We start from the raw sequence: 27,051 nt of genomic DNA on the forward strand, positions 1-27,051 counted from the left end.
CGCTTTCTTCCCCCTGCATAACTTCTCATTAGCAGATTGCACCTCCGGATGAGGTTACCTCCCTGGACACAGCGGCCGGTGTCCAGTTCCCCCAACACCCTCCTTTGCCACATTTCCAGGTGCACGGAAGATGTGTGTGTTTGCACACTCCGTTCGCAACAGACTCGCACGTAGAAGGGGCAGCCCCAAAGCTGCTTCCTGGCTCGTGCCCTGGAGAGGGTTTCACTTCCAGGTTGCATCTGGTTGCATCTTATTACCGCAGTAAAATCCTGGCTGCTATCTGTCCACAGAGACGTTTCTCTCAGATAAGTCAATCCATCACTTTGGCTGGCCGGAGCTGCGGAATGCCCATGTGCATGAAGGTGCCCACCTCAAAGCCTAGGTAAAGGTAAAGGGACCCCTGACCATTAGGTCCAGTCATGGCCGACTCTGGGGTTGTGGCGCTCATCTCGCTTTATTGGCCGAGGGAGCCGGCATACAGCTTCCGGGTCATGTGGCCAGCATGACTAAGCTGCTTCTGGCGAACCAAAGCAGCACACGGAAACGCCGTTTACCTTCCCGCCGGAGTGGTACCTATTTATCTACTTGCACTTTGACGTGCTTTCGAACTGCTAGGTTGGCAGGAGCAGGGACGGAGCAACGGGAATGCACCCTGTTGCGGGGAATCGAACCGCCGACCTTCTGATCGGCAAGTCCTAGGCTCTGTGGTTTAACCCACACGGCCACCTGTGTCCCTCACAGCCTATTTGCTACCAAATAGCAATGTTTCAACATTGATGTTTTTAAAACTCTAAGCCTCTTGGGATCAGCATTTCAGGGGGATGGACTGGGAGTCCCTTCCAACTCTATAATTCTATGATTCTTGGATACCTAGTAGACTGCATTTCTCAGTCCAGGCATAGCCAGTTTTTAAGATCTTCTGAGGAGACCCCCTGATCACCATTCCACAACAAGCAGATGGTTGCCTTGGGATGGCACAGACATGGCCTTCTCAGTGATAGCACCCACCCTGTGGATTGCCCTTCTAGATTCCTAGAGACAGTCATAAATACCTCTGCAAAACTTACCTATTTACCCAGGCTTTCCTGGACCAACATAAGAACATCAGGAGCCTTCCTAGATCAGGCCAATGTCCCACGTAACCCAGAATCCTGTTCTCACAGTGGCCAACCAGATCTTTATCATTGGAAACCTGCAAGCAGGACCTGAGTGCAGAAGCACTCACAGAACATGTGGTTTCCAGCAACTGATGTTCAGAAGTTTTTCTGCCTCCGATCTTGGGTGACATTGCTGAGCCATCGTGGCTTAGTAGCCATTGACTCTTGGTTTTTAATTTTCTGTTTTGTACACGGCTGAGTTTTATTACTGAGATCCACTCGCATGTAATTCTGGCCTCATTTTTATTGAATGCTGTGTATTTATGTAAAACTCTTAAGAGATTGTTATTAAGCAGGTTTTTTAAAAAAATAAAAATAAACAAAAAAAAGCATCCACTGCTGTTTGGTAATTTAGCTGGTCCAGAATTTGGTGAGGCAATTGAGGCTCGTATTCACCAAAAGTCATGCTCATGTTTCTGATGGTCAGAGGTGTTTGACGGTGGAACGGAAGGTGGTGGACTCTCCTTCATTGGAGTTCTTAAAGCAGAGATTGCACGGCCATCTGCCAGGGATGCTTTAGTTGAGATTCTTGCATTGCAACTAAACTCTACAATTCTATGATTCTAAAATCCTTTTGTTGGTTTAATCTTCTAGCTGCTTAAAGCAAAAATGAACCCTTTTCTGCAGGGAGTCCCCAATTTTGGAATGCCCTCTCCAAGGAGACCCAACTGATGCTGGCATCTCAGCCTTTGGCACCAGTTTACAGCCTTTCTTATAATGCAGGTGCTTTAGCTGGGGTTTTTTAGGCTGAACTGCTTTTTCTGTTCCTCTCGTTTATTTTCTCTTTGGTTTTAGCCTATCTTTTTTTGTTTACATTGGTGTTCTGCTTAGGTTTTTTTGTGTGGAGCATTTTTTGTTATTATTTCATTGGAGAATGTATATCAAGCAGAGAGAACTATAAAATAGGCACACACAATGAGTAGTTGCACATGAGTTGAAATAGCGAAGTCCAACTAAAGACCATCAACTTTCTCAGATCAAGTATAGCTGGGCTTGTCTCGAAAATGGTGGTTCTGCTGTATGTGCCAAAATTTCGGTTTCTATGTTGCTCAAATCTTCTCAAGCTTTCCTGCCCTGGAATCTTCTGGTGAAGGGCAGTTCAGGAATATTTTAAAATAAGTAATGGGGTGGTAGCTGAGCGATTCCTTTGAAGATGGAAATGTCACCTTAGCCAAAATGCAGTGGCCAGATTGCTAGCCAGGCCTCCCCTTAGAAATCATATAGCCTGTGCTATTTTTCTAGAAAAAGAGGTGCCAGAATTCGCCACCTCCCCCATTCTCTAAGAATGGCAAATGCGCCCACCTGAAAACTGAGTTTTGTTGAGTCGTGGCTGGTAAACAAAAAAGCCCTGCATATAACCTCTGTTTTAAAACAGCAGCACTAGTTGCCAGTTAGGGCCCAATTCAGTGATAGGGCCCAATAGTGTTTAAAGCCCTAGATGACTCAGGCCTCAAATACCTGAAAGTCACCTCCATTCCTGAAGGCCCCCTCAGGTGTTGTGATTAGCAGAGGCACCCCCTTGGTAGTTCCTCTGCCCCCAGAGTCTTGGGATGGGTGGGCGGCACAAGAGAAGGGCCTTCTCTTTGGCAGCCCCTAAATTGTGTAATTCCCTCCTCACAGAGGTGCAAATGGCACTTTCATTCTACAGCTGTTGGAGAATGTTTATCCTGGCTTTTTCAGACCCGTCTCCTGTTTTTGTAATTTTAAATTGTTTTAAACTGGTTTTTTGTGGGGGTTTTTTCAAATATTGTGTAATGTTGTGCTTTAATTGTAGTAACCCACCCTGGGGCCTTAGGCTGAAGGGCGGGTAATAAATTGTAACAATAAGTATAATAATGATGTGCAAATCTGGGAAAACTGTTTCCCTTGATATACCGCTTTTTTTGTCCGGTATTTTCACTAGTATTAGCATATTGGATGTGCACTTTCCCCTAGCACATCCATTTCAGGGCATATTGTTTGGCTAGGGAACAGCAGCACAAAATTCAGAGAAGTGTGACTTTTGAAGGGTAATAATTAAATGGCTTTGCCCCCAATCTCACCACAGGGCAGGGAAATTTCCAGACCCTCCAAGTGTCCGTATTTTCCAGGGACAGTCCCAGATTTACAGAAGCTGTTTCTGATTTAATCCTGGAATGTCCCGCTTTTCCTTAGGCCGTTCCTATTTTCATCGCAGAAACGTTGGAGGGTATGGTGTTATGCGACCCCTGAGCCAAGGAGATAAGTAACTATCCAACAGGCATGTCCAAAGCCCATTTTGCGGGCCTAATCCGGCCTGCCGGTCGATTTAATCCAGCCCCTGTGGGAGTATATGTCCTTGGGTAAAATCCTTTAAAAAATTCTGAAATTTGTATAGATGGCATATCACACCTTTTAAAATACCAAAAATGTATAGAACAGGCTCCAATGAGCTCAACAACTTTGGGGTAAAATTGTAAAAAAAAGCTCAACAACTTCAATCCTAAAAAACTTCAGTCAGCCCTCACACATGCTCACTTGATCAAATCTGGCCCTCTTTGAAAAAAGTTTGAGCACCCCTGCTATACAACCTTTAGAAGATATCTGAAGGCAGCTCTGTATAGGGAGGTGTTTTGTTTTTTTTAATTAAAAAAAGTTTATTGTTTTCTTATACTTTTATATATGTTGGAAGCCACCTAGAGTCGGGCAACCCAGTCAGATGGGTGCAGTACAGTAAAGGTAAAGGGACCCCTGACCATTAGGTCCAGTTGTGACCGACTCTGGGGTTGCTGCGCTCATCTCGCTTTATTGGCCGAGGGAGCCGGCGTACAGCTTCTGGGTCATGTGGCCAGCATGACTAACCTGCTTCTGGCGAGCCAGAGCAGTGCACAGAAATGGCGTTTACCTTCCCGCTGGAGCGCTACCTATTTATCTACTTGCACTTTGAACGTGCTTTCGAACTGCTAGGTTGGCAGGAGCAGGGACCGAGCAACGGGAGCTCACCCCATCGCGGGGATTCGAACCGCCGACCTTCTGATTGGCAAGTCCTAGGCTCTGTGGTTTAACCCACAGCGCCACCCGCGTCCCTGATGGGTGCAGTATAAATATATAAATATACATATAAATATGACATCCCTATTTTCATCAGAGAAATGTTGGAGGGTACACATTTCCCAAGCAGGGCCCGTTTCCCTACTGATCTCAAAAGAATTGGCAATTTGGGAATGGGGGGGGGGGGCTGGGATCATTCAGCCCAGGAACCTGTTGCCACCTGCCACTTCATCTCTAGGGCTGCCGGGCTCCCAGGTTGATCTTTACTTACGGCTCCGTGAAGAGAGGAGCAAGAGATCCTGCCGGGTGGCGATTGGCTGCTGCGCCCGGGTGATGTCACTGGTGGGTGAGCTGATAGGTGTAGCTAATTCATTAGAAGGCTTCTGTAACCAGAGAGGCCAGCTTCAGTATCACAGGTGTGCAGAGGGCAGGTGTCAGGTGACACCGATGTTTCAGGCAGCTGGGCAGGTTTGGTGGGACTTAGTGCTTCTCTGCTCAGGTAAGAGAAAATTAAAAAGACATAGATGTGTATATCTGTATTGCTTCATTAAACTGAGACGGCGGAGAGATGGGCAACCTGGGGGGTGGGGTATTTTTATCTGGGGTAGCTTGGTACCAGAGCTAAGGAAGAATCCCACAGCTCTTGGCAATTTGCTGCAGATTCTCCTATTCCCCAGGCACAGAACAGGGACACAGTGTGACCGTCTGCTATTTTTTGCTGTCAAGGAATGGAAGTGGCTGCTCGGGCCAGTGGCAGAGCATCAGTTTTGCATGCGGCAGGTCCCAGGTTCAGTTCCTGGCAGGATTTCAAGGGAGACCCGAGAAAGGCTCCTAGCCTGGAAACCTGGAGATCCTAGCCAGTGAATCTGGGTGAATTTGGTCTTACTTGGTACAAGGCTGGCAGCATCCTGGTTTCTTGCATTGCATTGAGCTGGGCTGAAATTGTTCTCCACCTAGAACTTTGGGGAAACAATTAGAACCAGGAGCGATGGGCATGGAACAAGTTGAAAGCTAGTGTACCTTTGAAACCCTCACTTCAACTGGGCAGTCAGGCAAGCTGGTATGTCCTTCCTCCTGCGGATAGGCGGGGGGGAAAATACTACTGTCCTACACTGCAGGGCTGTTGGAAGGGCTGCAGCAGCAATCACTTGGGGGCTGCTTGGAGTGTGCTCCAGAAATGCAAAATGTCAAACCTCTTATGAGCAAAGTGGCTGGAATGGAAGAAGGGACAGACGCATCAATGGGTGGAAGGGAGGCTCTTAAGGAAATGGGCAACATCTTTACTTAAAAAAGAATTTCCCAACCCAGCAGGGACAGATTGCTGTCTGTACGTATCTTCTGTCAGTGAAGGTTGGCGATTCAGAGAGCAGCAGACCATGTGGACTCTCAACCAGGGTGGTGCAGGGGCTGGTTGAGACTAGATGGCCCTGGGGGGTCCCTTCAAACTCTACAATTCTATGAAGAGAAAACAAAAATAAATACAAAAATTGAAAATGCCATATGTGTGTTTTTCTTAAATTCCCAGCTCGTTATTGTAGTATTCATTCCCTGCCCTCAGAGGCCTTGGTAATTTCATAAACATCTTCCCTGTCCTTTTGTTGTATTCTCATATTTTTCTCTGGGAGGAAACCCAATTTGCCTTAAAGCCTAAACTAGCCCCAATTAGTGCCCTGGTCGAAAGGAGACCTCCAGTTTCTCAGCTTCCCCATTGGAGCTTGTGCTTCCCTGTCAGGCTTTATTACCGCGGCCTGGGCGGATAATGTTTTCTGTCTCCAATCACAAATATATCTGAGTCAGGTATATCGGTTTCTGTGCTTGTTAGGTATAAATGGGCCAACTGCTCAGCCAAAATGGCAAATGTCCTGTTCCAGATTCTGGTACTCGAAATATGAACAGATTCTCACAGAACTAAGGACTCTGTGCCATTGGAAGGTTTGTGGAGTGAGCAGGAACGACCAGCGCCCAAGCACAGCTCCCAGCGCCGCACACACCCAGAGATTGCGTCCACATGGTGGCGGTTTATTCCGATTTCACGACTTCCCCATTACAGCAGAGTTCCACATTATAGTTGAGCTTTCACACGGTATTCGAGCCCTGCTTTGGGCAAAAGATCCCTGCATTGCAAGAGGTTGGACTAGTCGCTTCCAACTCTACAATTCTGTGATAAAAGCCGCATCTGGGACTATAGGGGAATATAGTGAAAGTTTACAGTGTTCATCCCCCTGTAATTTGCTTCCAGAAACAATCTGTTTGCAAATGGTATGGAAATGAATGCTAAGCTTTTCAGAGTGTTTCGCTACAGTTCCGGAAGTGGATTGTACATTGTGTGAAAGCTCAGAGACAGTGTGGAAATTAAAGGTTAGGGAAACATAGTGAAAATGGAATAAACTGGCAAATGCATGGAGGCAGAGAAGATCTCGTCGGGGAGCGGATGGCGGCGGTTGGGATGCTCATTTCTATTTTAAGAGACCCGGGGGGACATTGGTTGTGCATTGATACTTGGTGATACAGCCCCTGCCTGTTCCAGGTTCAGCCGCCAATGGTTTCTCCCTACTGGGCTGGGAATAGCCCTTGCTCAGTGGTGTAGCGTGGGTTGTCAGCACCCGGGGCAAGGCAAGTAATTTGCGCCCCCTAACCCGTGGATTTGCGCCCCCTAACCCTAACCCCCAGATGTTGCCCCCGGTGCGGCCGGCCCCCCCTGCACCCCCCACGCTACGGCACTGCCCTTGCTTGAAACGCTGGTGAGCTATTCCTGCCAGTCAGTGCGGGCAATACTAAGCTAGGTGTACCGATGGCCTTGCTCCTTATAAGGCAGCTTCCAATGTTCCTGTGTCTTAAGAGAAGGGCTGCTGTAGCTCAATGGTAGAGCACCTGCTTGGCATGCAGAAGCATTCCAGATTGAGTTGGAAATGTCCCTTACTGGAAACCCTGCAGAGCTGTTGCCAGTCAGTGCAGACATGACTGAGCTAGATAGATGAAGAGTGTGATTCAGTTAAGACAGCTCTTTGTGTTTCGGTGTTTGCAATGCAGGACAGGTATGCAGCATCTGTCTTCACTGGGATGCACATTTGCAGCTGATTTTGCTTGCTTACAGATCATGCAAGGATACATGGGCAGTGGGGGGGGCAGCGGCGTAGCTAGTCGCGCGGGTGCCTGATGCGGCTCAGCTGTAGGGCAGCTGAGGAAGAGGCGGTGGGCAGATGCAGGGGCGGTTTCAGGCAGCACAGAGCCTGCAGGCGCCCAAGCCATCATGTCATTCCCAGGAGAGACGCGTGGCTCAGGCACACTGCAGAGCCCGCGATAAGTGCCGGCCCCCGTGGTGTGGTGCCCAGTGCCAGCCGTGTTTCGTTACATTTGTTGACTTAACTAAAAAGTTTCGTGAGCCCAATTTTTAAAAATTATTTTTAAAAAACTCATATTTTTGTCATTTTGTCACCCCCTCCCTCAGTGATGACACCCAGGGCGGTCCGCACCCCCCTTCCTCTGCCACTGGGTAGCAGGAAGAAAAACTCCCCTCCCCCCGGTGATTTTTTTTTTGGGGGGGATGGGATGTAAATGACACAAGGGGGTTTAACCATAAAAAGAAAAGGGAAATAGGAGTGAAATTTACCAGTTGCAGTTTTATGGGAGATTTGCTAGGAAACTGCAAGAAAGTTGATTTTAGCAATAAGGTTCTTCCACTGGCAAATTCGCTTGTCAAGAGCATTGACTGGGCGGTGTGTCTTTTGGGGGGTTTTGCAGAAGAAGGGGACACAAGGGAGCTTGAGAGATAAAGTATCCTATTTGACTTCCATTACAATGGTCAGAGAGTAATTTACTCTTTGGGGTAAATTTCCAGGGCCAGGGTGGTTGTTCTCCTCCCCCAAAACTTCATTGATAAAATTAGTGCCATGAGAACTATTTAGGACAACTCTCGTTTCTTCAGTGCATTTTGCACCAACTTGGAAATCACACAGTAACATAAGAAAACCTGTGGATTGGATTGGAAGTGAAACAATTGTTCTCAAATATTCAAAATGTGCCACTGAAGCTCAGTTCTCTCAGCTTCTGACATTTCCAACCTTAGATTTCCTTTTCCAATTTTTTGCAGCAATTAGCATTCCTACCCCTTCAACCCTCATGAACGTTCACCAGCATTTTAGTGTGAACATGGAGGCGTGTTTGCAAGCAATTTCCCCTAAAATATAATACTTTTTTTGCATTATTTCCACCAATATATCCAATTTATGCACAAAATACACATTTTTGAAAACACTTTTTGGTTTGGAGAACTGCATCGCAAAATTCGGATAAGTGCAGAGTTCGAATCACTGCTATATTTCGGTTTGCGTGTTGTTTCAGGAAGCACTGCATTTGGTAGATTTGCCTTGAAATGCAAAGTGAATTGAATTCCTCCAACCTGCCCCTTTCTTTATGTGGCCAAAATGGAACCCTCTGCGTTTCATGAGAGAGAGGCATTAACTTTCTTGGGGCATCCCCTTGCAGAAGTAGGAAACAAATGTCAGGAGGCGGGAACACCCAAAACAGTCCAATGAAGAGCGAGCATGATCATGAGTACCAAATGCTAAGTGTCTGTTGGAATCCTCAGCCAATGGACTGGCCCTGCTTCCCTTCTCGCCTGCTTCCCTGCAGCCTGATGGAATGGCTGCTGCTAGTTCCAGTTGAAGGAGAGCCAGTGTGTTGTAGTGGTTAAGAGCGGTAGACTCATAATCTGGTGAACTGGGTTCGTGTCTCCGCTCCTCCACATGCAGCTGCTGGTTGACCTTGGGCTAGCCACGCTTCTCTGAAGTCTAAGCCTCACTCACCTCACAGAGTGTTTGCTGTGGGGAAGGAAGGGAAAGGAGAATGTTAGCTGCTTTGAGACTCCTTCGGGTAGTGATAAAGCGGGATATCAAATCCAGACTACTACTACTACTACTACTACTACTACTACTACTACTACTACTACTATTCTTCTTCTTCTTCTTCTTCTTCTTCTTCTTCTTCTTCTTCTTCTTCTTCTTCTTCTTCTTCTTCTTCTAACACAAAGAAAAATACACTAAAACAGAACACCTTGCAAGGGAGTCCAGGTGGAGCATCCCTGCTCCCTGAAGTGACCAGTCAGGTGCTTCCAGGAAAGCTTTGAATGGAATTCCCTCCTCTTGCTGTTGCCCTCCTGCAATTAATATTCCGTGGTAGACTGCCTCTGAATGTGGAGGGTTCATGGTAGAACTATCATTACTGGTAGTTGTTGATGGAAAGGAATGTTTTTGGGTGTTCATAGAGAGACAGAGAGAAGGGAGATGGTGTCACAGAGGTGTTTAGGAGTTCAAGGCATAACATCCACTTGGGGAAAAGGGTATGCGGCTTCGGATTCCACAATGTAAGAAAACGAAATAGCAGCAAGAGCCAACTAAAAACGGATCCAAAAAGAACCTTTTATTTGTAACAAGGGGGCTTGGAGTGGAGTAACCCAGCAACCCCAGGGTAATGGATTCTATCAGAGCCGGCCCTATTGTGAGGCAAAGCAAGGCAGCCACACAAACATACCCAGCCCCTCCTCCTGAGTCTTCCCAACACGGACAGATCAGGCTGCGCAAGTGATTTCTCAGCAAAAAGGGAGCAGGACAACAAAGCCTGCAGAATCCTAAGGGATATACTGTGCCTTTGAGCAAATATTCAGCTCAGGTCTTGCTGTCTATCTTTGGCCTGAGGAGGAAGGGGGCATATAGTATACAGATTATGTTGGTCCCCACTATCGATCTGAGCCTTTGAGACCAATTCTGTGCATGCTCAGGGGTACTGTGCCCTGTGACTGTGAGATGCCGTTTGCTGCGCCACCTCAGGTGGCCCAGCATTCCATTTGTTATCATTGTCACAGCCTGCCTTTCTTCCATGGCAGAATTCAAGGTATGTCACTTGAGGCCTGCCATCCAGGTGCTGAGCAGACCCAGACCTGCTTCCCAAGGTGGCTGCATTAAACATATTAGCAGAGCCTTGCTGGACCAGGTCAATGGCCCAACTAGTCTAGCATCTGCTCTCACAGTAGCCAGCCAGATGCCCCACATGGAAGGGACATCGAGGGTCATCTAATCCAACCCCCTACAATGCAGGAAACTTTTTGCCCAACGTGGGGCCACTGGCAGAGGAAGAGGAATGTGGGGGTAGCACACCGCTCCCATCAGCACTATCCCAGTGGGGTACCATTGTGGCTGCCCCCCGTCCACACGGGACGCCCCGCCCCCAGGATGCATGCTACGCCCCTGCGGGCAGCACACCACGCTCCCGGGATGCGCGTGCCAGCCCCTCCACTACCTTCTCTCCACCCCCCAGTGCCGGGGCATGAAGCTACACCACCGCATGGGGCTCAAACCCATGACCCTGAGATTAAGTGTCCCATGCTCTTACCAACTAAACTATCCCACTTCCATCATGTTGCCACTTACTCACCTTTTCCCTATACAAACACTGCAACCTTTCCAAATAGGGGTGTCGCTTTATCCATCCTTGATCATTGTGGCCATATTATTAGGTACCAGCAGGATTGGAAGAGTCAGGGGCAGAGGCATAAGCAGGAAAAAAGGAAAAGGCTACATGCAGCTTTAAAGCTAGTGGGGAAAGGAGCTCAGATGCAGAAGGGGGACAGCAAGGCAGCTTCAGGATTAGAGAAGAGGCACTGAGAAGAAAAAAGTTTGTTCTGGGTCAACATATGCCGAAAACCCTGAAGTGTTGCTCCCAAGTCTGTGTTGGCAATATTGAGCTAGATGGGAGCAGGGGACTGAATCATTTCTAAGGTAGCTCCCCGTGTTCCTAAGTCCTTTCCCCCAGCTTTTGAACACAGTTCCCTTTTCCGTGGGGTCATTCCTGCCCCCACCTCTTGTGCCACACATTTATGCTGCTCCTGTTATGCTGAGCAGCAGGAGGCCTTGAGTAGAGAGTGCAAGCAACCTGTCTCTTGTGTCCTCTCTCCTGAATGGACCCCGGTTAAAGATTAGCCAGCCGCAGCTAATGAGAGGCTGATTCCTGCCTCTTTAAGGCTGTGTGTGGGCACACACACACACTCCTGTTTGCTGGAGCAAATGATAGCCAAGAAGCCAGAGCTGGCATCATCTATGCCTTCTGGGCTCGTCGTGAAATCAGGCGCTTTAAGAGACAAGGGAAACGACAGGTTCTAAGTTCACATTATTTGTTTTAGTTATGGATTGATTGCCCCTTTGTATCCTGCCTTTTCCTCCAAGGCCCACAAGTTCTCCTGCTCCTCGGTTAATCCCCACAACAACCCTTTGAGGTAGGTTAGACCGAGAGAGGCAGTGACTGGCCCAAGGTCATGCAGACATAGGAAACCGCCTTTACCCCAAGTCAGTTTGTTGGTGCATTTAAAGCCGTACATGGCCTCCTGTTTACGCTGCGCCCAGTGTGTTCCCAGCTCTGGTTTGGAAAGTAATAAATATACTGTATATAAGAACATACATTCCAGCCTCCTGATCTCACAGCAGCCAACCAGATGCCTCTGGGAAACCAGCAAGCAGGACCCGCTCACAGGAGCACTCTCCCCTCCTGCGACTTCCACCAGCTGCTATTCAGAAGCATTACTGCCTTTGGATGCTACGAGCCATTTCTCCAATCCTCTTTTAAAGCTGGTGGCCATCGCTGCCTCCTGTGGCAGTGAGTTCCATAGTTTAACTATGCCCTGCACATACACAGCATTAGCCCATCCTATTGTTGTTTCTTCTGATATACTTCGTTTTGATTATGCGTTTTCCAACAACAGGGTTTGGATCTGAACTGGGCCAGGGGGAGAGCAACAGATCTGCCTTTCAAGCCGGTAATGCGTACGCAGGCTTAGAAGAATGCTCAAAGAGCTGGTTCAATTCAGTTCAGAAATTTTTAGGAGAAGAAAGGCAGGATAGGGCTGTTGGAAGGCTGGTCTCCTTTGGAGAGGAATATTCGCAAGTCCCTTCCCTCAGTTCAGCCTTGAGCCGGGTTGCCCAGATACGGAACCGGGGAAAGCTTTTTAGTGCCTGGCTAGTGGCACAAAAGAGGGAAATTCATCCACTTCCCTCTTTTCAGTTTGTTCCTGAAATGCAAGCTGCTGAGCTTTGTCATGGGGTCGTGGGGAGGATAATAAGGGGGCGGGAGGGAGAGGAACCACGCAGGCTGCCCTAAGCCTGTAATAAAAGAAGCAGGGTCAAGAAAGAGCGGCGTCCGATATTGGCAGGAAAGCAAAAGGGCTCTGTGTTGTGCAGAGGGAGCAAACTCCAAAGTTGACGGGGAAGTCAAAGCTTTGCTCCATGATAACGACGAGTGGAGTTTGCCCTTGGCTCCAGAGGGGGAGGGTGGTGGCTACTTCTCCTTTTGAATGTCTTGCCCCTCCTGGCCCTGCCACGGAACATGGCAGAGGCAGTCTGTTGCTGGGAGGGTCAAACGAATCATAGAATTGTAGAATTAGAAGGGACCCTGAGGGTCATCTTGTCTGACCCCCCCTGCAAATGCAAATGGGGATAATAGGTAGCTATCCAACAGACCATTTCTGAGGGTGTTCTCTCACACACCATTTGTACTTGTGCCCTGCAGCTTGTGGGCTTCCTAGAGGCATCTAGTCAGCTGCTGGGACCAGCTGGACCTCTTGCCCGATTCAGCAGGGCTGCTCTTGCATTTGTTTAAATCTGGGACATGGGGAACTTGGAGGCCTTTTTAAAAAAGGATTGGGCAAATTCATAGGTGATAAGACTATTGATGGCTGCTAGCTGCAATGACTGACCATCGGAGGCAACAATGCTTTTGAATACCAGTTGCTGGAAACCATTGGGTGAAGGAGCAGGCTCTTGTTCCCTGGTCTTGCTTGCGGTTTCCCATTGAGGCATCACTGTGAAGACAGGATGCTGGACTAGACGAGCCACTGGCCTGATCCAGCAAGCTCTACTTATGTTCTTATCTATGGACTTCCAGATACTGTTGGATTCCAAGCCCCTTCAGGCCTGGCTGGCATGGCCAATGGCCAGAGATGCTGATAGCTTAAGGTTACCAGATTTTTTTCTTCAATGAATCCGGGGACACTTTTCAACTTCAATGGATTTTGTATGGGGACTGATGTGTAAATCCGGGGACTGTCCCCGGGGAACAGGGATATCTGGTAACCTTATGCTAGCTAGAATACCGACTCCCCATTCTAATATAAAGGATTAGATCAGGGGTCAGCAAACTTTTTCAGCAGGGGGCCTGTCCACTGTCCCTCAGACCTTGTGGGGGGCCGGACTATTTTTTGGGGGGGGGAATGAACGAATTCCTGTGCCCCACATATAACCCAGAGATGCATTTTAAATGAAAGGACACATTCCACTCATGTAAAAACACGCTGATTCCCCAACCGTCCACAGGCCGGATCTAGAAGCTGATTGGGCCGGATCCAGCCCCCGGGCCTTAGTTTGTCTTCCCATGGGTTAGATAAATGGATGGCTAACAACAGGAAAATGCACATTAAAAAATAAAGCAAATGCGTATTGGCAGCTAGTCAGGGTGATAGCTAAGAACACAGCCTTTCAATTGCATTCTATTGCACACTTTTGTATGGATATCCTCCTTGCAATTAAGAACGTCAGAAGAGTCCCACGGCTGGATCAAAGGGAGCCCATCTAGCACAGCAGCCTGTTCTCATAGTGGGCCAACAAGATGCCTCTTCTGGCAAGTCGAGCATGTTCATGTGTTCTGTGCTGATTTTAGATGGGGCATTTTGCTTTGTGGTTTGTTTATATTGCCCTTTAAGGGCTTTCCTTGAGACTTGTATGCTAGTGGGATATAAATCCTCTTGAATCAAGTTTCCAGAGGCGTTTGTGTCTCTGAATGCGAGGGATGATCAACCATTTGTGGGTTATTAATTGCCAGCTCGGACAGATAAAAGTCTTCCCTCTGCTGTTGATCACATTTACTGAATTTCAGCCGCTCTGTTGATTGTGTCGCTATTGCGTTTCAAGTGAACTTTTATTGTACCCTACCCTGAAACCGTTGCGATGAAGGGAAGAATTTTAAAGAACTGAAACAAACCAATAAGGCTGTTGTCTTCCTGCCCTGATTTTGCACTTTGTAGAAGCATCTGGATCAGTGTTTCCCAAACTTTGGTCCCCAGCTGTTACTGAACTACAACTCCCATGATCCCTAGCTTGCAGGACCAGTGGTCAAGGATGATGGGAATTGTAGTCTAAAAAACAGTTGGAGGCCCAAGTTTGGGAAACACTGGTCTGGATGAAATAGATCAGCCCCCCCACACCCGATGTTTGGCACTAGCCTGCTGGATCAGGCCAAAGGGGGGCCAGTTTGGTCCAGCATTCTGTTCTCACAGAAGCCCACAAGCAAGTCTCAAGCATTTTCCCCTCCTGTGGTTTCCAGCAACTGATATTCAGAAGCCTTGCTGCCTCTGACTGTGAAGGGCAGAGCATAGCCATTTTGACTAGTAGCTGTTGTCATGTGGTCACGCTGGTTGGGGCTGGAGCGAGCTGTAGTCCCAAAACACCTGGAGAGCACCAGGCTGGGGAAGGCAAGACTAGCTAGATCTTTGGACTGATCTAGTGGTGCTCATTCTGATGGGTTTGCTTTTTTAATAGAACCTCTGTGCCTTTAAACTCCCATGTTGCAAGCAGAAATTCAGCAAATGTGATGCTTCCTAGGCCTGCGTTGGTGCTCTGGGGAGAACTTCAGCTGCTGTGTTTCTGCTGGCTATACAATTTCTAGTGGTAGAGAGGCCAAAAGGAGAGCTACTCTGGCTTTGGGAGCATTGTTCTATATCACTGTACATCGCCCTGATATTTGACGAGAGGGTGGTGTATCTAAATACTTCAATAAATAAATAAGTACACGGGGCAAAGGGCGAGAGAGGAAGGTTTCTGTGGCCTGCCTGCCTTGTTTTCTTACTTTACGTGCAGGGGGCACCCCAATACATTTTGGTAATCGGGAACCATCAGATCAAGAAATGTGGTGCAGATGGGCACCCCCCATGCACCCTTGTCCCCAAAACTCCACTGTCCACACTTTTGCCATCCAGAAAAGTCATAGGAGATATCTCCCGAGTGCTTTTGAATAGCTTGTCTCTTCCTCCAAAGGCGGTGGACTCTCCTTCTCGGGAGGTTTTTAAGCAGAGGTTGGATGTCCCATCTGTCAGAGATTCTTTAGTTGTGATGCCTGCGTTGCAAGGGGCTGGACTAGATGACTTTTGGGGGGCCCTTCCAATTTCGCAGTTCTATGGTTCTACTCCCTTGTGCAAATTAATTGAAACAAACAATGAATTTAGTAGTTTATTGTACAAAGCTCACATATACATGTACAAAACTCACATTAGTAACGGATATGACCTCTGCTATTTTTAAGCAGCATTTGAACATGGTTTGGCATGGAGTCTACTAGTTTCAAACAGTCACTGTTGATTTTTGGATCTCTGTACCACACTTGAAACAGCACCTGAATTCACTTCTCCATAGTTGTATAGTCTGTAGCACGGAGGCCACTTTTGCATACAGCCCACAAATTCTCAATGGGATTTACGTCCGGGGAATTCCCTGGCTAATCAAATACCTGTATTTGCTGCTCTGTCATGATTTTCTTCACCACTTTTGATGTGTGACAGGGGGCTAGGTCCTGCTGCAATATCCCAGTACCATCAGGATACCTCTTTTCCAGCTCTGGAATAACTCCCTTTTGTAGAACCTCAATATATTGTGGCGAGTGCATCAATCCTTCTATGGGCTGCAGGCTTCCGACACCATAATGATCAACTGACTTTTCGTGCTTGTATTGAGTACAGGATTACGAGTAAGATAGAAAACATGCTTTGTTTCAATTAATTTGCACAATGGTGTATGATTGTTAAGTCACTCTGGGAATTGTAGCTCCCAGAATTCGAACAACTCCCAGCACCCTTAACAAAGGACAGTGCCCAGGCTTCTTGGGAGGAAGCCCCCCCAAAATTGGTATGACGGAGCAAGCTTGTTTTCTGCTTCTCCTCTGGGTAGGACCCGAACCAAGGGATTCAAATTACAAGAAGGGAGGTAAAGGTAAAGGGACCCCTGACCATTAGGTCCAGTCGTGACCAACTCTGGGGTTGCAGCGCTCATCTCGCTTTATTGGCCAAGGGAGCCAGCGTACAGCTTCCGGGTCATGTGGTCAGCATGACTAAGCCGCTTCTAGCGAACCAGAGCAGCGCACGGAAATGCCGTTTACCTTCCCGCCGGAGCGGTACCTATTTATCTACTTGCACTTTGACGTGCTTTCGAACTGCTGGGTTGGCAGGAGCAGGGACCGAGCAACGGGAGCTCACCCCGTTGCAGGGATTTGAACTGCCGACCTTCTGATCTGCAAGTCCTAGGCTCTGTGGTTGCAGTGTTTCCCAACCTTTTTTGGGCAAAGGCACACTTGTTTCATGAAAAAAATCTCGAGGCACACCACCATTACAGCCCCATGACGTCAGCGCACAGCGTCACGCCGGGAGGGACATGAATTGCTAGCAAATTACATAATCACCTCCTTGAAGGCTGGCTCATCTTCTCCGAAGGCAGAACCCCATTAATTAACAGGACAGACTCACACCATAGCCAAGACGAGGGGGGAAAACCTCAGTCATGCACAGTCATGCACATGTGGGGGCTAAATGAGGACGAAGACCGGGCAGAGAGCAGGGTTCAAATCACCCCACCTGGCCAGGACAATCCCTGGGTGCTCCCTTGGGCCACTCGCCTGACCCACCTCGCAGGGCTGTTGTTGCGAGGATAACACGGGGAGAACCACGCGCACCCCCGGGAGCTCCTTGGAGGAGAAAGCGGGCGATGAATGCAATGCACGAAATATATGAGAGGCGACCAGGTTTTGCAGGTGAGGGGCCCCCGCCAGCCTCCGCTTCCAACACCCGGCGCAACGACGCCGAAGTTTCCCCCCAGGCTCGGCTCGGGGAGCAGCGCTGCTCCCCCCCGGCTCCCCTTCGCCCTCCCGGCTCTCTCTGCCGCCCACTGGGGACCCCCCTCACCTGCCAAGTCCGGAGCGATGGTGGAAGTTGCATGCATGCATGCAGGGCGCCGCGTTGCCATTGCATTGCACTGCACTCCATGCAACGCCTGCACGCATGCATTGCCTTGCACGCCCGCCAAGGGGTCTCCCCGCGGTCCGATGCGTCCCCTCCGGCGCGGATGCAGCATTGCAAAAATAAAAAAACCCCGACGCAGCCCTACCTGGGGGGCAGCCTCCGCCTCCGCCGCTCCGCGGGGATCCCCAGGCTCCATCCTGCCACCCGATCTCCGCGGGGGCGCAGGCAAGCTGCGCGGGGTCTGCGCGGAAGAGCCCCTGCCCGCCCGGCCGCCGCCGCTGCACTCATTCCATGGCCGGGAGAAGAGCGCTTCAAACAAAACGCCCGGCCCGCCAGGCCACGCTGGGAAACATAGTTCGCGCACCCCGCGCGGGCGCGGAGCCCAAGGGCGAGGGGACTACGGATCCCGGCAGCCCCCGCGCCGGGGACGGAGGGGGAGAGGCCGGGTGCAGGGATGGAGGGACGGGTGGGCGAGCGAGTGAGTGAGTGGCAGCTGCCAAGCCTTGGCCGAGAGCCAGGAAGGGCCTCCCCGGAGGAGGAGGAGGAGGAGGAGGAGGGAGGCGCAGAGCGGGAGGGGGGGAGGGAACCCCTGGGGTCATCTAGTGACGGCGCCCCAATCGAAAATTTGACTTTTTTTAAAAAAAAATAAATCTTTCGATTTTTTTAATTTTTCCCGCGGCACACCAGGCAACATCTCGCGGCACACTAGTGTGCCACGGAACAGTGGTTGGGAAACACTGGTTTAACCCACAGCACCACCCACGTCCCTTCAAGAAGGGAGAGTCCGACTAAATATTAGGAAATGCTTTCAGATGGTAAAAGCTGTTTGACAGTGGAATAGACTCCCTCTAAAGGCGGTGGCCTTCATTGGGTGGTTTTTAACAGAGTTTGGATGGCCATCTGTCAGGGATTCTTTGCGCTAGTGCTCTACTGGAGTGGCAAATGAATTGATCATCGCAGCAGGGGAAGTGAAGGCCTGTTCCTCACTGCCAATCATTTAGAAGAAGAAGAGGAAGGTGGAAACCATAGTGAAAGTGGCAAAGGTTCTCTTCTGCTCAGTAAAACTGACACAGCTTATCCATTTCACCAGGTTTTTTATTTTTATTTGCTGCAGAGATGACGACAGCCTTGTCAGTTTTATCACTGCTTTAAAAAAAGTGGGGTGAGACGAGTAATTCTTGCTATGGTAATAGACAGCTGTTGTTAGAGTTACGCAGTCCCTAACTACCCTCAGGCTTAGTATCTGAAAGACATCACACAAAGGAAAGTTGATTGGGAGGGGGGGGGAGGAAAAAAACTAAGACAATAGTTCTTAATCAAAGAGATAGGCGTGATATCACACTGCACTCACAAAGGAAGGAAGGGAGAATTGGGAGTGCTCATGGAGCGTGCTCACAATTTCCTCCCCCCCCCTCCTTGAAATTGAATCAGCTATTTGTCATGGTGACACCAGGTGATTGACAGGTAGGCACACACATATTCAAAGTCCTCTCCTCCTCTTGAGTCCAACCCTGGTCTTTTTCTTTTTCTGCACTCCCTTCCACCACAGAGCCCTGGAGACGGAGGTTAATTGGGATAGGGAAAGAGAGCAGACTCGCCAGAGACTGTATGCTCTAATTTGCAGCTGGCTCATGCTAGGATGAAGCCTGCAAGTTGCAGATCTTCCAGATAGATAGATAGATAGATAGATAGATAGATAGATAGATAGATAGACAGATAGATGATAGATAGATAGATAGTTAGATAGATATCCACCTGGAGATTCAAGCCTTCACCTGTCACCAGGAGAGGGCTAAGCAAACCTGGAGACTTCAGGTCACTTCTCATGGTCAGGCAACCCTACATGCCGATGGTCCTATATATATATAGTAGCAGGCTATCTGTGTTGTGTAGGCAGAAGCCAAAGCAATCCAGGGCAACGCGACTGGCCAGCGTGTTCCAACTAATTTACATCTCATAGTTCCCTCAAAGGATCTTGGGAACTGAGTGTGTCAACTAGTTTGGGGCTCAGTATGCTTGTCTATAAAATGGGTCTAATGAGCCTACCTTTTCGCATCCTTTCAAATGAGACTCTGGGCTCTGAGTGGTGCGGGTGCCTTCTCTGCAACATGGAGCTCTGTGGTGCTCTGTCCTCATGCTTTTTGCTGTAATAAAAGAGATCCGGCATCTTGGTTTTCCAGCTCACCTCGCTTGAGAGCAGCCCAGAACTGCGGCGTGTCGACTCTAGCAGGAAATCAAGGAACTTCAACAAGCAGCCCAGCACCGGGGATTACTACAAGCACCTGGGCAGCGGTGGTAGCGTGGGAGAGCAAACCGGGAACAACCGCAGGATGGCACACAGTGAGGAGGTGAGCCACTAGGGAATACTGCTTCCCTCTGGCCAGCTGCTGTTCCTCTCTAGCCATTCTGAGTAACAGCCAATTGCTGGTCGGGGACAGGGGGAGAGTATGTGGTCCTTGTGAAGGCTCTTTGTAGAGCATAGGCCTTCCGACAACAGTCAGAGGTAGAGACAGTGGGTTGCCCTAGACTGAAAACAGACACAACCTTCTTAAAAATGGTTTATATATAGATTGCATTTATAGCCCACTTTTCTCTGCAAGGAGCATACATGGTTCTCTCTTTCTCTCCTTGTTTAATCCCCACAACAACCCTGTGATGTAGGTGAGGCTAAGAGGCAGTGCAAGGCCCCCAAGGTCACTTCCAGTGAACTTCATGTCCAAATGAGGATTTCAACCCTGGTCTCTCCCAGGACTTGGTCCAACACACTAACCCCTACACCATGCTGTCCGTCTGATCACAGTAGGTTTATGTGACAAACCATGACTCAAACACTAGGTCCAATCTCCCTGGCCCTCCTCTGTTGCTTCAGATAGTTCATCCACTTTTAAAAACATTTTTTTAACACACTTAAATGCATATACAACCAGCTCCCCCAAATCCACAGTTATTTTCTAGCATAGTTGCAAAACTGTTCCTGCGATTGCTTCGAGACCAAGGTGTGTTGGTGAATTCACATATGCTAGCCAGTAGGTGCTGGCTTCTCCCTGATGGGCTGCAAACATGCAAAATCAGCCTCTCCCCCTTTTGTGGCGCAGCAGCTGGTGAGGTAGACCAGGAAACAGTAAGCAGGCAGAGCAAAAGACCAGCTGCCCTCCTCCCCAGCTGTCTCTGGCAGACACCTGTTGGGAAACTGCCAGGGAGATATAGTCCATCATGGCCCCAAGCCGGCTGCCGGACGATCCATCGATCCCTGCAGTATGAGCTTTCAGCGACACGAGTTTTCTGGAATACCTTGCCACATTCCAGGGCTCGTGCACACTCTTTATCAGCAGAAGCACAGCCAGAAAGTTGCACAGCAGGAGAGCATTTTTTCAGACTTTATTTAGCGTTGAACAGAACAAAGGAAAACATGACCGTTCTGAGTCAGTGTCTCCGACAGACTGCAAAATCGAAAGGAATAGCAAACATAAACATCCTGTGAACAGGACATGCGCAGACTCTGTGACTCACAAAGCCTGCTCCCTTTTAAGGTGGAACGGAAATATCCTAACATCCTCCCTCTTTCCGTGTAACCTGTAGTACCTGTGGTTCAACCCAATTGCAACCTTTGTACATAAACCTTAAGTTGTTCTCTGTTAACAACCTTCGACAACAGATCAGCAGGAATTTCATTTCCTGGCATGTAGGACACCTGCATAAGTCCTTTCTGAATACACTCCCTCGCATGGTGTAGCTTAATCTGCAAGTACTTGGTTCTTTGCTTGCAACTCTCTGAGTTCAGCAAAGCCAAACACGATCTATTGTCTTGATACACTTGTACAGGACATTTCACAGACACTCTGATGTCCTTAAACAGTTGCATCAACCATTCACAATCCATGAGTGAAAATGACAGAGCATTGAGTTCTGCTTCACAGGAATTTAGGCTCACTGTTGTCTGCTTCTTGCACAACCAGTCAAACAGGCAGTGGTTGTACATGTAGCATACTCCAGAAGTGCTTGTACCATCTGTGGTGTCACTTCCAAAACTTGCATCTGCAACGATTTCAAGACCTCCAGTCTTTTGACTGGTGAACCTCAGCCTGTAGTGCATAGTCCCTTTCAAATAGCGGGTTATGCGCTTCAGAGCTTTCCAATCCTGAACCGTAGGATTGTTGGCATGTCTGCTAAGCAGGTTACAGCTTACAGCTATGTCAGGTCTTGAGCATCTAGCAATGAAATTCATCTTGCCTAGAACGCATCTGTACAGCGTTGTGTCAGAAAACGCTTCAGCAGTACTGTCTACCTGGTAACCTGTCACCATCGGTGTGTCTGCTGGGTTTGCATCAACCAAATTCAACCTGGTTAATACATCAGCAATTTTCTGTGTTTGGTGTACCAGAAAATTACCTGCTTGGTCCCTCTCCACCTGCAGAGAAAGATAGTTGGATACCTCACCAAGATCCTTCATGTCAAAGTGCTCCTTCAGCTGAGCTAGGGTGCTTTGGTGGAAAGCCTGATTCTTCCAAAACATCAGAAGATCATCAACAAAACATAAACAATACAGTTTGTTTTGCCCCGCCTCCTTGTTGACCACAGTGGCTGATTTCTGCTTTCTACCCCACCTCACTGCCCCTCTCTGGAAGAAGACACCTGCATTTGCGGGGAAGTCACTTCCACTGCTCTCAAACGATGTATCCACCTGCATCTTGGCTGCAGGTGGGTCAAGGTGGGACTTGAGCTGCATATCTCTGTGTCAGCTTGTCTGCCCTACTTCTGTGGAAGTAGACAAAGGTGGGTTGGTGAGGTCACACATACTAGCCAGTAGGTGCTGGCTTCTCTCTGTTGAAATCCAGGCTTTGATCCTCCCCAAGGAGGGCCATCCTCTGAGTGGAGGTTGAGTGATAAAACCTAAGAAGATTCCTGTTGGATCAGGCCAATGGCCCATCCATTCCAGCACCCTGTTCTCACAGTGGCCAACCAGGTGCCCACTATGGCAGGACCAGAGCACAAGAGCCCTTTCCCCTCCTATGGCTTCCCAGAACTGGTATTCAGAAGCTATGGAGGCAGAGCACAGTCGTTGTAGCTAGTAGTTGCAGCATTTCTTGGTGAGGGCACTGATTTTCTCTGTCTCTCATTCCCCCTTCCCATACTTCTGTTGCCACTGCTGCTATTGTTGTCAATTTCCTTCTCAGGCTTCCCTTCTGTCCAACGACAACGTGCAAAACGGGAGCCCAGCGGAGAACAAGCCTTCCGGGGAGATGCCTCCCCCTCCTCCTCCCCCACCCCTCCCCGAGGGCGTCTGCCCCCCACCGCCACCCCCTCCATTGCCAACAGAGAACCACCCTCCATCCACCAGCCAGCGGCGATCATCTTCCTCCACCGGAAGTAAGTCAGACAGCGACTTTCCCGTCTGACAGGCGTATCAGCCATTATTGGCTGTGACGGTTATGTGAAGCATCCATGTTGGCCTCTGAATCAAAGTGGGAAGTGGGTATTGCCCTGTTTCTGAGCTTCCCAGAAACACCTGGTTGGACAGTGTGGGAAACCAAAGATCCATGTGACAGCCACGAGAACAAATTATTTTAAAAAATAACCATTTAAAGCCAAATTGGGATGCAGGAGATAGAAGTGTGAAACAGAGTAGTTGATCAACAAGAACAAAGTCCAGCAGGTCAAAAGCCGTGTTTGACCATTTAAAATAATAATAATAATAACCCCCAATGTTTTTATGGATCCAAACAGGCTTGGGAACACCCAGAGCTCAGAGTTCCACTGCTTCTGCTTCACGGTGACTGTGGGTCACAGGCTAGTGTGTGTTTTACAGCTTCCCCGCTTTCCCTGTCCTCTCCCTGCAATCTCAAAGTCCACCAGATTCCACACTGAACTGTCAAATGGAAGCAAATTGTAGCTTTAAAAATGTCAGCGTGACTCGGATGTTTCGCGTTCTTGTCTAAAATTCCAAGAAGACCTGGAACTGTCTGAAAACAGAGGGTGTTGAGGCAAAAAATATATAGCCACGATTCTCCTTTGGGGCTGCAGGTAGATTATTATTATTTTTTATAAGAGGAGGCAGAAGGAAGCGGTTATCTCGACTTACCTTTATCCAAACTCCACCCCTCCGACTTAACCCTGCCTTTTCCTCTTACTTGGCCCGGGTGGCAGATTTCTGGCTCCCACCCCCAAGGACCTGCTGTGTTGGCCGTCCCCACCCCCCACCCCAGAGCTTTGCACCAGCCTGTTCAATGAGCAATGGCTGCTTTTTCCAGGAAGGATTTCTCCACTAGGAAGCCATGAAGAGTAAGTCCAGTGAGCCATTTTGCCATATCTCTGACTGTACCTATTTAATATGCTTGTGTTGTGTAGCTTCCTTGCTTCAGAGCTCTAATTTGTGTGGGGTTGAGCTTTCTTGAGGACTAGTCACACTCACTGTGTGCATGCCAGACTACAGCTGAAAAAATTCTGGGGACCCATACTGAGCCTACTAAATTGTCTAATTTTGCATAAAATTAGACAATTGTTTTCTTGCCATGGGGTGTGGCTAAGAGGCTCTCAGGGCCCTGATTCTGTATCTGCGACCCCAAGGAATCTTATTCAGCGGCTTGCCTCTGGATTCTGAGGTTTCCAAAGTTCCCCACATACTTCTGAGTACAGCTCCACAACCGAAGGGACTAGAAACTTGGCAAGAAGGTGTCAAAGTTTTTTTTAAAAAAGAAAAAGAAATTGAATGCTAAGGGGTTGTTGTTTTTCTGCACTTCTACAGAATTGTGCCCCTTGCCATACATATTTTGGGCAGGCTGAAGGCTTCCCAACTTATTGGAGGGTGGATCTCGCAATCTTACTACAAGTGGTTAATATTTGAGTAGTGTGATGTCCATAAGACATCTTATACACATGTATAAGGAAGTGTCCCAGATGGTGAAGAAACAGTCATTATCATATTTTTGAGCATTTATATCAATTACATTCTCACAATAATTCTCGAAACACCCTTTTAGGTCAGGGGAGAGTACTACTCTAAGGAAGACAGACAGACAGGGATTCCTCCCACCCACCCAAAGAGGGTAATCAGTGCATGGCTGGTGCAGGTATACTGTAGGAAGGAAGGATAGTAACTTGTATAGGTCTATTATTTTAATAATTTTCATGGACTTCGCTGTGTGGGCGGCACTCTAAACTTGCTCAGAGGCACCCTTTCCCCTCTGCCCCCCTTGTAAGTCTCAAGACATACTATTTGACAGGATTTTGGGAATCCCATGTTATGCTGATGAAGAACTCAGTCTCAGTGTCTTATATTTGGACATTTTGGGAGCAAACAGGAGCCCCCCCTTTTTTTTTAGTAAAACCAGAATTTCTTGGGGAAGTATGGGCCCCTGAGAAAGTGGTTGCTTTCCCTTGGAAACAGTCAGTTGTAAACTTAAATGGAAGGAGCTATTCACTTCTTCCAAGAAGGGAAAGAACCGGCTGTTGAACTAGATTGTCAACACTCTTGCAAAACTACAATTCCCAGGATTCCTCGGGGGAAGTCAGGAGGGCTCAACTGGTGCAAAACCCATGCACTATCTTGTAGTTCAGAAACGTTCTCCCTCCCACTCTCTGCTTTTAAATACATCTGCAGTTGCCTCCCTTAGCAAAGGCTTTAGCTCCTTAAAATATTGATGGAGGCTTAATCCTCAGGCTTTTGTGTTGGGTGCTTACCTGTCACCACACCCCATGCCAAGCCTACATTATTTAGTACAAATTGAGTCTGGCAATGCATCCGGATTGTGGGATGCAAATGGCAATAAGGGCGTTAGAGCCTCAGCTTACGGACGTGCACACCGAATCTCTGTCTCTATAGCCTGACTGAGAAACACACACAGAAGCTTGTTTCTAAAAGACTATGTCGCTCCATTAGGCTGAGCCATTCCTTACAGAAGCCTGCCAAATGCCTCTAGGAAACTCATATGCTTCTGCTTCCCTGACTCATGCAGAGACGCGACAGGCAACCTCCTCAAGGCAAATGGTTGCCTTCTCTCTGCTTCAATTATTCAGGATATAGAGATGCTCTACCACCAAGCTGTGGCCTTTCCTCCGAAGGCCAAATGTGGGCTGGAAGGGTACTGGGAATTGTTATTGCTATGGGAGCCTAGAACCACCGATCCCAGAATGCTTTGCTGAGCACCCAGAACAGCTATGAAACAGGGAGGAAGCTGGTTTGCATTTCAAACCATGCTACAAACATCATACAAGTCTCTTGGTAAAGGCTGCTGATCCCCAGAGGCTTCACACAGAATCACAGTTCTCGCGCCTCAGAGACAATTGCTCATTTTCTTCCTCTGCAGAAATGGCCAAGCCCAATTAATTTGTCTCCCCAAAGCAACTGCAGTTTTTGTTTTGCCTCAGTGTGCCTCCCAGAATCTGCACAGCCTCACACTATTTAAATACGTTTTGGGAAATTTTCCACCGTGTGCCTCCTTGCATAATCCCGGTGCAGGGAAAAAGTCACAGTGGCTTTCCATGATGCAAGGATATGATAAATCACTACAGTGGTGCCTCGCAAGACGAAAAGAATCCGTTCCGTGAGTCTCTTCGTCTTGCGTTTTTTTCGTCTTGCGAAGCAAGCCCATTAGCGGCTTAGCAGATTAGCGCTATTAGCGGCTCAGCGGGCTTAGCGGATCAGCTGATAAGCAGTTTAGCGGTTTGGCGGATCAGCTGATAAGCGGCTTAGCGGATCAGCTGTTAAGCGGCTTAGCGGATCAGCTGATAAGCGGCTTAGCGGATCAGCTGTTAAGCGGCTTAGCGGATCAGCTGATAAGCGGCTTAGCGGATCAGCTGTTAAGCGGCTTAGCGGCTTAGGATCAGCTGATAAGCGGCTTGGGGAAAAGGGGGAGGGGGGAAACCCGCAGGAACTCGCAAGACATTTTCATCTTGCGAAGCAAGCCCATAGGAAATTCGTTTTGCGAAGCACCTCCAAAACGGAAAACCCTTTCGTCTAGCGGGTTTTCCATCTTGCGAGGCATTCGTCTTGCGGGGCACCACTGTATTGATGTGAGAGGTATCTTCAAATATCTGGTGGGCTGTCACAGGGAAGGTGGAGCAAGCTTGTCGTCTGCTGCTCCAGAGGAGAGGACCCAGACCATGGCTTTGATTGACAAGGAAGGAGATGCCAACTAAATATTAGGAAGAACTTTCTGGTGGTAGCTGCTTGACCGTGGAACGGATGTCCTCGGAAGGCGGTGGATTCTCCTTTGTTGGAGGTTCTTAAGCAGAGGTTGGATGACCACCTGCCAGGGGTGCTTTAGCCATGACTCCTTCATTGCATGAGGTTGGACTAGATGATCCTTGGGTTTCCCTTCCAACTCCACAATCCTGCGGTCCATTTTTTTAAAAAAAACTTATGTGGAAATGGAATGAACTGAACTTTAGAAATGAGAAAAAAGAGAGGGGCTGAAATAGACACATCCTGCCCTCCCTTAGAGATTTTTAAAGAGACATTGGATGGCATATACATGTCCCCTGGCTATAAAGTGTATTCAAAGATAAGAAGTTCACATCTTACATTAAAAACCTGACAGTACCAAATTATCGAAGGCTTTTCACCAAAGCCAGACTAAGCGTCTTTCCTTCTGCAGTGTTGGATGGCAGGTGAAGAGGAGTTCCCTACCAGGACAGACTTTGCTCGTGTGCTCAAAACATCGATTCCATAAAACATATTTTGTTGCACTGTGCAAAATATGAGCAAGCCAGGGCTGAACTGATATTACCCTTGCTGGTACCTTTCCTGGGAAAATCAGAGGCTCACTATGTCAGGTTCCTATTGGAAGACCGGACAAATGCTAGAACATTAGCAGTGGCAAAGTTTTTATGGGTGGTTGCAAGAAC

The 27,051-nt window shown here is 48.4% G+C and overlaps 1 protein-coding gene across 1 annotated transcript in view; it reads left to right on the forward strand.

Moving 5' to 3' along the window:
- The window catches only part of ESPN (espin), a 111,840-nt gene that overhangs the window by 61,562 nt on the left and 23,227 nt on the right, over positions 1-27,051 (forward strand). Inside the window, exons 8-9 of the mRNA XM_081201486.1 lie at positions 19,389-19,556; positions 22,383-22,575. Coding sequence (XP_081057612.1) covers positions 19,389-19,556; positions 22,383-22,575 — 361 coding nt within the window. The remainder of the gene's footprint in view (positions 1-19,388; positions 19,557-22,382; positions 22,576-27,051) is intronic.

The sequence above is a fragment of the Podarcis bocagei genome (assembly GCF_964188305.1).
Source record: "Podarcis bocagei genome assembly, chromosome: 7".
In the NCBI taxonomy this organism is placed as follows: Eukaryota; Metazoa; Chordata; class Lepidosauria; order Squamata; family Lacertidae; genus Podarcis; species Podarcis bocagei.